A 13,369-nucleotide genomic window follows, 5' to 3' on the forward strand; every position below is an offset into this window, starting at 1 on the left:
GCAAATTTTTCAGGTATGGTTAATAGTTCCTCAAAACTTCTTGCAATATATAAACTGACCCCCAGGTGGCCGCTTAAGGGTCACTGTGTGAACCCTTTACATTAGAGTCAGTGCCATGTTCACCAAAGGTTCAAAAGTTAGTAGAATGACCTCGCAAAGTTCCTATACAGTAATGTGTTTCTCACATATTAAGTCAACTGTTCCTTTAATGCATGTAAGATATGCAGTTCCTTGGTATTTATGCAAGAGAAAGTATTTAAGCAGTGAAAGGACAAGTATTGCAGTTCTCCGGTGAGGGATATAAGTTATTGTTAGCAGTTTCTAGCAGAAGAACAATTAATGACAATTCTGGGGCTTGTGGAACAACAGATACCAGCAAGACTCCCTGTGAGCCAGTCTGATTACAAGTCTCTCACTGATGCTGGCTGGAATGAGTCTCAGTGAAGCACCCTGTCTACACAGGTATCTCAGTCACTAACCACTGGGTGCTGGGTAATGGGGCTGAATGCAATAATGTCTCCCTCTGTCTCTCTCTGAGATGTCACCATTTAGGTGCTGGGCGGTAGTCAGGTGAGCTGATAATCAGTTGTGGCTGGTTAGTGACTGCCTGTCAGGGGATAACCAGCGCTGATGGACGCTGAGGTTGGCCCTGTTTTGTAGCTGTCTGACTGGCCAGTTACTCTTTGATGCAGTCCCTGGTTGAATCTGACTAATTAGCTGCTTGTAAGATCATTGTGTCTCTCTGTGATACCTGTCTGCGGGTGGCATCCACATGGCCTGTAGCTGCTCTCTGTCTCTCCCAGGCGCAGTGGCATCAGAAGGCGGGTGCAGGGGGTGCGGCCCGCACCCGGGTGTCCCCCTTGGAAGGGGTGACACCAAAGTGCCAGCTCTTCTGTAGTGACAGGAGCCGAGGGCTGCAGTGAGATAAACCACTGCAGCACTCGGCTCCTGTCACAGATAAGAGCTGGCACTGTACGCTGAGCAGTCCCCGGGGGCAGCCAGCATCTTCGGGGAAGCTGGACATGCCCCCGGAGCGAAGCAAAAAAAGATTGATGAGGCCACGCCCCTTTGATTAGGTCACGCCCCCTTTGCGGGCTCCCGCGCGTGTGTGTGTGTGTGTGTGATAATACAAAGTGCACTCCGGGTGTCACCACACCCGGTGACGCCTCTGCCCTGGCGTTCCAGTCAGTGCTCCGCTCCCAACACTCTCTGTCAATAGGACACTGGGCAACACCTCTCCCCTCTATCTCAGCAGATATTTGCGGCTGCTGCCTCTCCCCATCACCTCAGGGAACTTCTGTCTTCCAGCAAGGCAGACCAGCAGTGTTCCTCCCTGCCATCTCCTCAGATTACCTCAGTGAACTCACTGTGGAAAATTCCGCCCCCTTCAGCTCTTCCTGCCCAGCATTAGCCAATCCTCAGTTACCCAGGCTTCTCACTCTGCCTGGCTCTGGTCATCCACTCCTGGGTCCTAGTGCCTGTCAGGTGGCTGTCACTGCTGCTGCTGATGTCACCCTGCAGCTAGGGAGAGGAAGGCGCCAGGTAGCCCTTTATACACATTGCACCAGGTAAAGCCTGTTACACACATTGTAGCAGGTAGAGCCTCTTATACACAATGTGCCAGGTAGCCCCTTATACACACTGCACCAGGTAGAGCCTCTAATACACATTGCGTCAGGTAGCCCCTTACATACACTGCACCAGGTAGATCCTCTTATGCACATTGCACCTGGTAGCCCTTTATACATATTGCACCAGGTAAAGCCTCTTACACACACATTGTGCCAGGTAGAGCCTCTTATACACATTGTGCCAGGTAGCCCCTTATACACCCTGTGCCAGGTAGCCCCTTATACACATTGCACCAGGTAGAGCCTCTAATACACATTGTGTCAGGTAGCCCCTTACATAAACTGCACCAGGTAGATCCTCTTATGCACATTGCACCTGGTAGCCCTTTATACATATTGCACCAGGTAGAGCCTCTTACACACACATTGTGCCAGGTAGAGCCTCTTATACACATTGTGCCAGGTAGCCCCTTATACACCCTGTGCCAGGTAGCCCCTTATACACATTGCACCAGGTAGAGCCTCTTATACACATTGCACCAGGTAGGGCCTCATACACATTGCACCAAGTAGAGCCTCATACACATTGCACCAGGTAGAGCCTCTTATACACATTGCATTAGGCAGAGCTTCTTATACACATTCCACCACGTAGAGCCTCTTATACACATTGCGACAGGTAGCCCCTTATACACATTGCACCAGGTAGACCCTCTTCTCTCTCTCTCTCTATCTATCTATCTATCTATCTATCTATCTATCTATCTATATCTTCCTAAGGTGCGGCATGTTATTTATAAGTGAGGGCACTGGGCATATGCAATTTGGGACTTAGCACTCTGGACAAAGTAGATAAAACTGGGGTGCCTCTCCTTGGATGAAATATACAGCACAATCTATCTGGTATGGAGCTACAGAACCCCTGTAAATAGAAGTAGGCAGCACTTTTCGGATTTTCACAGAAAAGGTATATTAGAAATTACAGGTGAATGATCAATGTTTCAAGATCGCTCAGGACGTTTCATCAGGACATGAGGTGCGACCTTGAAACATTAACCATGAACCTGATACCCCACTCTATAAATCCTGTGGGATCCTGGGAACAATATGAATAATGGGGACATAAGGAGATTGGAACTGGGTGCCGGGCACAATAGTGGGCACAGGACAAAGAAGGAGGATCCGTGTGTGTGTGTGTGTGTGTGGGGGGGGGGGGGATAGTCTGAGGGAAGCCAAAGTAAAGAGGAGTAGGCAAGGATAGGAGGAGACGCTTTAGAGCTAGTGGCGGAGAGCTGGGGATTGTACAAAGCGTGAGGCAGGCAATAAAGGCAGAGAGCCAGGACTGCTGATGCCAGGTGCTGGCATGTCCTCATACGCAGCAGGCACCTGGTGATTCAATGAGAAGGAATTTTTTTTCCACTAGAACAAAAATATACTGCTAGTCTTTCTGGTGCACTTATGTTTCTAAATTCTTATATTCAGATAAGAAATGATAAATTAAAATGTAACTTTTATTCTATACACTTAAGAGATCATTCATATCTGATCGCTGCTGTGCGTTTTCGCACAGCGGACGATCAGATCCGAACTGCGCATGTGTAAGCACTGCAATGCACCGGCGCGTTACACAGCTGCAACGGGCATCGGCTCCCTGCGACGGGATGGTGCGAAAAATCCGAATGCACGGGCGTTCACAAGGTGATTGACAGGAAGAGGCCATTTGTGTGTGGCAACTGACCGTTTTCCAGGCGTGTCCGGAAAAACGCAGGCAGGGCTCAGGCATTTTCAGGGAGGGTGTCTGATGTCAGCTCCGGCCCCGAACAGCAGGAAACAATCGCACGGGAAGAGTAAGTTCCAGGCTGTGCAGAGACGGCACAAAATCAGTTTGTGCAGCTCTGCTACACATGCGATCGCACACTTGCACGGCAAAAATACACTACCCCTGTAGGCGGCGACTATCTGATCGCAGGACTGCAAAAATCGCTGCCAGTGATCAGATCTGAATTACCCCCCCAAGACCATATGGACATACAATTAAAACGTTATTAAATAAATCACGTGTTCTCTTTCAAATAAAGTTTCTTCCTCAAAAATGCTGGCTGTGTATCTGTTGTTATATTTAGTCCTGAGGGTATAGTAAACAAAAGAAGGGAAATAGACTTAGCGTTATCAGAGCGAAAATGTATTGTTCTCTTTTATTTCTGAGGAGTCTAGGGGATACAATTTATGTCACAAGTTATATAGAGAGAGTACAGAGGGCTGTATTTCTCCAGGCAAATTCACGGCAAGTTGATACAAATGTATTGTCAGAGAGAGATACAAAAAGACTAACCACGTCTGCTTTTGCTCTTCTGTTTGACCATCGAATGGGCAATGAGGGAGTGTTATGGTCGGAGGAAGCATAGTTATGCACTTCTGCTGTCCACAGTAGTTCTGTAACTGATTTACAGCACTTGGTATTCCCAGGAGCATAGGCGTTTCTATCATGGGTGGAATGTGTGCTGTTCACACGGGCCCCTGGGTCCAGGTGCGGCCCACACTGACACATTGCACCCATATTTTAATACTCACCTCTCTGGAGTCCAGCGTTGGACGCTGCAGCCGCAGCCGTTGTGGCAAAAAAAATCACTCCCAAAATGGCCGCTGCGCGTGCGCAGCATGGGTGCCAGGTTTCCGGATACCTGCGCATGCGCAGTAGACTCTGGCACAATGCCGTGGAGAGGAGGGGGCCCACCCGGAGTCTGCACACGGGCCCCCTCTTCTCTTTAGACACCCCTGCCCAGGAGGTGCCCAGTGGTGTCTGAAGAGAAGAGGGGGCCCGTGTGCAGACTCTGGGTGGGCCTCCTCTACTCTTCAGACACCCCTGCCCAGGTGGTCTACTTCCTCGTACTGACCAAGCCAACACTGCTTGGCTTCCAAGATCAGATGAGATCGGGCATATCCAGTGTGGTATGGCTATAGGTATTAACCAGACTTTCTGCCAAATACCCAATGCCCACTAGTGGATGAGAGAGTGTTATGGAGAAGTAGGTTCAGAAATATAGTAAAGTATAGTGTCAGTTAGATGATACTGACCAGATACTGAGGAAGAAGTAAGTATAGTGGTACCACTTCTGCTGTCCAAGTATAACTTGGACAGCAGTATTATGTCACCTTTGCTCAAGTATGGCTGTTTTCTCTTACGTCCTAGAGGATGCTGGGGTCCACATTAGTACCATGGGGTATAGACTGGTCCACCAGGAGCCATTAGCACTTTAAGAGTTTTAGAGTGTGGGCTGGCTCCTCCCTCTATGCCCCTCCTACCAGACTCAGTTTAAAAAATGTTCCCGGAGGAGCCGGTCACAGCTAGGGGAGCTCTCCTGAGCTTTTCTAGTAAAAGTTTTATTTAGAGTTTGTTTTTTTACAGGAGGCTGTTGGCAACAGCCTGCCTGCAGCGAGGGACTAAGGGGGGGAGTAGTGTCCGCCCTGCGGGGTCTGAGCCACTGATTCCGCTGACTGGACACTGAGCTCGAGAGGGGTCGGATCGGTCTCCGCCACAGGGGGCCGCTCGCACCAGCAGCATGCCGCCAACCCCTTACAGAGCTGAAGAAGTGGTGAGTTAGTCATCGACTCCCCTAGCAAGCGGGGGGGTGTAGTATGGTATGCCGGCGGCCGGGCTCCCTGCGACCAGCATACCGGCGCAGGGAGCCCGTCCGCCGGCATACCGACAGTGTGGTGAGCGCAAAGGAGCCCCTTGCGGCTCGCTGCACTCTCCGCGCTGCGGGCACGGTGGTGCGCTACACATGCCACGCTATTTATTCTCCCTCCAGGGCGGTCGTGGACCCCCACGAGGGAGAATAGCTGTCGGTATGCCGGGTGTCGGGATCCCGGCGCCGGTATACTGTGCGCCGGGATCCCGACATTCGGCATACTGAAGACCACCCCAAGCGGCGGGCCGCTGTGAAGATGGCGGCAATGGGGAGGGAGCACATGGTGCGGCGCTGTGAAGGGCTCCCTGGGCCAGCACTTACCCCCACACTGGTCAGCAAGGCAGCCGGGGTCCGCGGATTTCAGCCAGCAAAAGTCCTCAGGCCAGTATAAAAATCTGAAGAGCGGGAAGACAGCGCCAATAAGGGGGCGGAGCTTCTCCTCAGAGCGGACCCAGCAGCGTTCCAGCGCCATTTTCCTGCCTGCACAGCGCTGGATGGAAGATCAGGTCCCTCCACAGCAGCTCCATCTGTCTGTACATGGTACCAGGGGATTGTAGAAGGGAGGGGAGGCTGCAAAATGGCTGTGTCTCCTATTAAGGGACACAGTCTGGACTGGTAAGGGGTTGCCTTTTACTAAAAGCGCTGTATTGTGGGTTGGCTCCGATCTCTGTGTCTCTCTTGCCGTCTTGGGGTGTAAACTCTGCCCCCACCTGTGTGGAGTGTTTGGTGGTCTCCTTTAGCTATGTCCAGGGGCAATGTGTCACATGCTGCAGAGGATTTATCCTCACAGGATGATACCATTCCATGTAATCAGGTTAGCACTGCTTTAGCACAGATACCAGCAAGGGAACCAGAGTGGTTTTCCTCTATCAAAACTTGGATTTCTCAGATTTCTGACAGGGTTGCTAGTAATGAATCTACAACCCAGGTATCACAGCGTTCTATGGCTGTATGGCCTGTGTCTGGTACCTCAGGTCATCCCGCTTTATACCCCCACAAACGTGCGCTTGTGCATGTTACACAAGACGACACAGACACCGATTCTGACACTACAGATGGTAATGGGGATGTGTTGCGAGGGTCCGCATCTCTTGCAAAGGGGGTGCAATTGTTGATAGAGGCTATCAGGGATGTGTTAAATGTTAATGAAACCACACCTGAGCAGGTTGAGGCTTTTTACACGGAAAATAAAAAAGCCTCGCTAACCTTCCCTGGTTCAAAGGAGTTAAATGCTATATTTGAAAAAGCATGGGAAAACCCTGAGAAAAAGTTCCAGATCCCTAAAAGGGTTCAGGTGGCTTTTCCTTTCCCTGAGGAGGATAGGAAAAAGTGGGAAATCCCTCCGATTGTTGACGTATCTGTGTACAGACTCTCAAAGAAGGTGGTTTTGCCTGTTCCGGGATCTACCGCCTTAAAGGAGCAGGCAGATAGAAAGGAGTTAAAGTTCAAGATGGAGTCTCTCAGGGCGGTGATATCAGATCTGGAAGAGGGGGAATTCCTGGTATCACTGGATATCAAGGATGCGTACCTCCACATTCCGATCTGGCTGCCGCATCAGGCTTATCTCCCTTTCGCATTGCTGGACTGTCATTTCCAGTTCCAGGCCCTGCCATTCGGCCTCTCCACAGCACCGAGGGTGTTTACCAAGGTGATGGCGGAAATGATGATACTCCTCCGCAAGCAGGGGGTGAACATCATTCCATATCTGGACGATATCCTGATAAAGGCGTCGTCCAAGGAAAAGCTGCTGCAGTCCATTGTTCTCACAACATGATTGCTCCAGAGACACGGTTGGATTCTGAACTTTCCAAAGTCACATTTGGAACTAACCCAGAGATTGTCATTTCTGGGAATGATCCTGGATACGGGGGTGCAGCGGGTGTTTCTTCCGCAGGAAAAGGCGTTGGTGATCCAATCTATGGTCCGGGATGTCTTGAAGCCACTCCGGGTGTCTGTTCATCATTGCATTCGCCTATTGGGAAAGATGGTGGCCTCTTACGAGGCCCTCCAGTACGGGAGGTTCCACGCTCGGACCTTCCAACTGGATCTCCTGGACAAGTGGTGGGATCTCACCTCCACATGCATCAGAGGATTCGTCTGTCGCCAAGGGCCAAGATTTCACTCCTCTGGTTGCTCCAATTGCTTCACCTCCTGGAAGGCCACAGGTTCGGGATTCAGGACTGGGTCCTGCTAACAACGGATGCGAGCCTCAAGGCCTGGGAAGCAGTCACTCAAGGAGTGACCTTCCAAGGATGGTGGTCAAGCCTGGAAGCTGGCCTGCCCATCAACATTCTAGGAACTAAGAGCCATCAACGGTCTTCTTCAGGCGGTCCCTCTTCTAAGAAATAGGGCCATTAAAGTGCAGTCAGACAACGTCACAACAGTGGCTTACATAAACCGACAGGGCAGAACGAAGAGCAGAGCAGCAATGTCGGAGATGACAAGAATACTCCTCTGGCGCTGTCAGCCATCTTCATTTCGGGAGTAGACAACTGGGAAGCAGATTTCCCCAACAGACACAATCTCCATCCAGGAGAGTGGGGACTCCATCTGGAGGTGTTCAAGGAAATAACAGATCTTTGGGACCTACCCCAAATAGACATGATGGCCTCTCATCTCAACAAGAAGCTTTGGCGTTATTGTTCCAGGTCGAGGGACCCACAGGCAGTGGCAGTGGACGCCCTGGTGTGGGTGTTCCAGTCAGTGTACGTGTTTCCACCAATCCCACTCATCCCAAGAATCCTAAAGCTCATAAGGAGAACAAGGGTTCAAGCGATCCTCATTGCCCCAGACTGACAAGAAGGGCTTGGTAAGCAGACCTTCTGAATCTACTGCAAGAAGAGCTGAGGCCTCTTCCTCTTCGGGAGGACCTGCTGCAGCAGGGGCCGTTCGCCTATCAAGACTTACAGTGGCTACGTTTGACGGCATGGAAGTTGAGCGTCTGATTCTTGCTCGGAAGGGCATTCCGAAAAAGGTTATTTCTACCCTCATTCAGGCTAGGAAAGGGGTAACGTCTAAACATTACCATCGTATTTGGAAGAAATATGTCTCTTGGTGTGAGTCCAAGAAGTTTCCTATGGTGGAGTTTCAACTGGGACGTTTCCTCCTCTTCCTGCAAGCAGGAGTGGATATGGGTCTGTGTTTGGGATCTGTAAAGGTCCAGATTTCAGCCCTATCCATTTTCTTTCAGAAACAATTGGCTGTCCTCCCTGAGGTTCAGACCTTTTTGAAGGGAGTTCTGCATATCCAACCTCCCTTTGTACTGCCTACGGCGCCTTGGGACCTTAACGTGGTGTTGCAATTCCTCCAGTCGGATTGGTTTGAACTGCTACAGGAGATAGAGGTCAAATTTCTTACATGGAAGGCGATCACTTTGTTGGCTTTAGCTTCTGCTAGATGTGTGTCCGAGCTGGGGGCTTTATCCTGTAAAAGCCCTTATTTGATCTTCCATGAAGATAGAGCTGAGCTTCGGACACGTCAGCAGTTTCTTCCGAAGGTTGTGTTAGCATTTCATATCAACCAAACTATTGTGGCGCCAGTGGCTACTGACTCCTCAATTACATCAAAGTCCTTGGATGTTGTAAGGGCTCTGAAGAAATATGTGAAGAGAACTTCTCGTCACAGAAAGTCGGACTCTCTGTTTGTCCTATATGATCCCAAGAAAATTGGGTGTCCTACTTCTAAGCAGACTATTTCTCGCTGGATTAGGTTCACTATCCAGCATGCTTATTCTACGGCAGGGCTGCTGTGTCCAAAATCTGTTAAGGCCCACTCTACTCGTAAAGTGGGGTCTTCCTGGGCGGCTGCCCGGGGTGTCTCGGCATTGCAACTTTGCCGAGCTGCAACTTGGTCTGGGTCGAACACGTTTGGAAAGTTTTATAAGTTCGATACTTTGGCTACTGATGATCTGAAGTTCAGTCAATCAGTTCTGCAGGAGCCTCCACGCTCTCCTTCCTGTTCTGTGAGCTTTGGTACATCCCCATGGTACTAATGTGGACCCCAGCATCCTCTAGGACATAAGAGAAAATACGATTTTGGTAAATCCTTTTCTCGTAGTCCTTAGAGGATGCTGGGCCCCCGCCTGGTGCTTCATTTTCCTGCAATTATTATTTGGTTCAGTACAACTTCGTTTTAGTTGAGTACTTCATTGTTACTTGGTAATTAATGTTTCAGCTGTTGCTGAGTAGTTCAAGCTAGTTGACTTGCCGTGCCTTGTATGTGTGAGCTGGTATGAATCTCACCACTTATAATCCTTTTCTCGAAGTATGTCGTCTCCTCGGGCACAGTTTCTAGACTGAGTCTGGTAGGAGGGGCATAGAGGGAGGAGCCAGCCCACACTCTCAAACTCTTAAAGTGCCAATGGCTCCTGGTGGACCCATCTATACCCATGGTACTAATGTGCACCCCAGCATCCTCTACAGACTACAAGAAAAGGATTTACCGGTAGCTACCAAAATCCTATTTTTAGTATCACCTAAGTGTATTAAAGGGTATTTGGAGCAGTTTTTATGAAAAACTTATCCAAACCCTTTAATTCACTTTTTTTTTTTTTTAGTAAGCCACATCGCATTCCCCATACTTATAATGGAAAATGCGATCTGACCAGATGTACGGAAAAAAAGTGAAAAAATACCGCAGTGTGCCCTGTGATGGCCTCGCCAGCTCAGGCTGGCGAGATCACAGGGCACCATTGTGATAGGGAGGCATATGCCCAGCTTTCTCTGCCCCTGGCAGAGAAAGCTGAGCAGGACCCTGCTCCAGTGATCAGCTATGTGTGGACACACAAACTGATCAGAGTGTAAAAAGAAAAAAACCTCCCCAAAAACATACTCACCTGTCCAGGGAGCCGTTGTCCGCTGCTTCGCTGGGCGACAGGTCCTCCATGTGCTGCAATGTGACCCCTGTGCAGTAAAGTGACGCTGCAAAGCAGCAGCGCACTTTACAGCATCGGAGGTCACCGCAGCACAAAGGATCCAGCGCCCGGCAGCCCAGCAGAAGCAGATCGGACTGGCTCCCTGGACAGGTGAGTATATTATTTTGCTGGGGGATGTCTGCAGCGTGCGGGGGTAGTCATGATGGGGGAGGGGGGCGACGGGCGATGGTGGTAGCGGCAGTGTCGGCGGGGGTGGCGCATGTGCAGCAGGACATCGGTCTATTTTTTACGGTAAATACCAGATGATGCTGCGAAGAGGCATTGCAGGGACAGAGCTTGACCGCAAGCTCTGTCCATGTATGCGATAATTGATACATCCCTGCGATGTAATCAATTATCGCAGTGCGACTTTGGGCGTTTTTATCACATGACATCCGCAACCAAGATGCTGATGGTGATAAATAGGCCCCTTAGACTCTTGTGGCTTTTTCACACCCACGTGTGACTCCACGCGGCATCACAACCTGCTCAAAATGGCCACAGCGTCCACGCCTCTGCATAGGCCTGGCGGCGTCTGGTCCACGGCTGCGGTGCCCCTTGCCTGCTCTACCGGCTCCCATGACTCTCCTGCAAGCACTCAGCTGCCTATTGCTCTGCAGTGTAGCTCACAGCAGTCTGCTGCATTACCACCTCAACACTCCAATTTTCACATCTGCTCCTTGCACACGTCTGCCAGCGTTAATGGCTCCAGCTCCAACCACAACATCACACCCTCTTCTTCCCACAAGGCTCCACTTGCTCCTCCTGCTCTATCCAATCGGATCCTGCCACTTCACTGTATAGGCCACAGCTAATAACCAGTTTCCTCTGGGGTGCCACAAATGCACCTGTGAATGTTCTATGATACCCAGTATGACGCTATGTGTGGACCAGGTGGCTGAACAGGAATACATTATTGGTGCAAAGTTAAATGCTCCATGCGTTCATAAATGTTGTACTTTGCAGCTGGTAATTACGATATGACCAGATCTGCTACAACTGCAAAGATTCCATAGAAAAAGGTTTTAAACGTTGCTGAATATCCTGCTACCAATGACTAACAATTACAATAAAATGATAAGAAGACCTGAGACGACTGTGGAGATTTTCCACATAATAAGAATTAGCTGCAGTATCCGGCTCCACTCGGGTGGAAGTCATTGATAATGGAAGTTGGTTACCTAGGGTTTTCGGATTTTGGTAGGGGCGGAAGGTGCTGGAGAAATGTATTCTACGTGCAAAGGTATTGATTGCGAGTTGGTTTTCTAAGCGATGCACTCTCTGAGCAATCCTTATTTCTTCTTACAATATATGACCTGTTACTCACAGCACTGTCACAAATAGGTGAATATTTTCTCCTAGACATTGTGAAATCCCAACAATAACTAACTGATTAGTGCAGGAGACCCCTCCCAGCCGAGCCCCGCCCACAGCCCCCTGATGCCCATTTTTTATGATACTTAGCTTAAAACCTACCTGGTAAAATTACCTACACAACAGGGCCGTAACTAGGTATGTTCAGGGTGTGCCACCACACATAGCGCTGCAGGGTAGGGCGCGACAATTCTCTTTCAGGCACCAAAAAGTCTAGTTATGGCTCTGCTACACAATAGTGAAAACCTTATTTTAATCGGTTCAGTGGCTTCAGACAAACAAACAGACGTTCTCATTTGTAAAGCTGGGCATACACTATACAGTTATCTGGCAGATCATCTGCCAGATCTGGTTGGTTGGAATGAAAATCTGGTAAGGAATGAAAGCAAATGACACTCGACCATTTACTCCCAAACACTGGAAAATCGACAAAACCTGTCGTTTAGACAAATTGGTTAAATCAGGGATATTCTGGCAGGCAATAGTGTTTGGCTGTAACATGCTGCAGGTATGCACTATTTATGGAATACATGACAGACAGACAGACCGGCTACAACAAGTTAAAACAGCTTAGAAGCTGATGTGATCTCTAAGGATGAAATAGGGATTTAAACCACCATGTTCAGCACTGTACTGTATGTGGAAGAATGTGTTTGTCAAACGTAATGTGATATAATGGAAAATGGTAATGTGTTGCAGCTTTCTGAGAAATATGGAGAAGTCTTTACTGTACAGTTTGGACCCAAGAAGGTGGTGATAATTGCTGGGTACAAAGCTGTGAAGGACGCTCTCATCGTCCAAGCTGATGATTTCGGACATAGGTTGGAAATGCCCCTGTACAAGCTATTCGGAGAAGAAAAGGGTAATTAGAACACAATTAATAAGGTGTATTCTGCCCATGTTACAATTCATCTATGGAGATGGCTGTGTAATGCCTGAGAACTTTTTGTAGAATATTTTAGTGTAATTCTGTTTCTTAGATCTTTTATTGACAATTGGGAGCATATTTACTAAAGGTCGAGTTTGATCGATTTAAAATCACTCAAAATTGATGTTGTTCGTCCAGGACTTAAACTCACAGGTACTGTATTAATATTTAAAATATAATATTAAAAAAATCAGCTGTTGGCAAATGTGTTTCAGCCTCTGCAACCCAACATCGACTGAGATAGATTATCATCGATTTTAAATCCCTTGCTGTCTACTTTTCTTAGCTTATTGAAGTAACGTCTTTTCTTCTACGGTCCAATATAACTAGAGATGAGCGGGTTCGGTTCTCCGAGATCCGAACCCCCCCCCCCCCCCCGAACTTCATCCATTTTACATGGTTCCGAGGCAGCCTTGGATCTTCCCGCCTTGCTCGGTTAACCCGAACGCGCCCGAACGTCATCATCCCGCTGTCGGATTCGTATTCTATATAAAGAGCCGCGCGTCGCCGCCATTTTCACTCGTGCATTGGAGATTCAATGGAGAGGACGTGACTGCGTTCTCTCCCTGAAAAGCTTCGTAATCTGTGCTCAGTGTGCTGCAAATATCTGTGCTCAATGTGCTGCAAATATCTACGTTCTCTGCCTGAAAACGCTCCATATCTGTGCTCAGTGTGCTTTATTGTGGGGACTGGGGACCACCAGTACATAATTATACTGCTAGTAGTACAGTACAGTAGGCCATTGCTGTATCTTGCAGCTCTGTGTCACTGCAAGTATCCAATCCATATCTGTGCAGCACAGTGACGTGCGGTGAGGTCACTGGTTGGGGAGGCACTGGCAGCTAAGAAACCCTCCCCCCCCCCCCCCTCCCCTGAAAAAAAAAAAAAAAAAGTG

At 49.0% G+C, this 13,369-nt stretch overlaps 1 protein-coding gene across 3 annotated transcripts in view; it reads left to right on the forward strand.

Moving 5' to 3' along the window:
• The window catches only part of LOC134945333 (cytochrome P450 2K1-like), a 251,682-nt gene that overhangs the window by 31,163 nt on the left and 207,150 nt on the right, over positions 1–13,369 (forward strand). For all 3 annotated transcript variants that reach the window (XM_063934537.1, XM_063934539.1, XM_063934538.1), the window contains exon 3: positions 12,246–12,408. In XM_063934537.1, the coding sequence (XP_063790607.1) occupies positions 12,246–12,408 (163 nt within the window). The remainder of the gene's footprint in view (positions 1–12,245; positions 12,409–13,369) is intronic.

The sequence above is a fragment of the Pseudophryne corroboree genome, chromosome 7, assembly GCF_028390025.1.
Source record: "Pseudophryne corroboree isolate aPseCor3 chromosome 7, aPseCor3.hap2, whole genome shotgun sequence".
NCBI lineage: Eukaryota > Metazoa > Chordata > Amphibia > Anura > Myobatrachidae > Pseudophryne > Pseudophryne corroboree.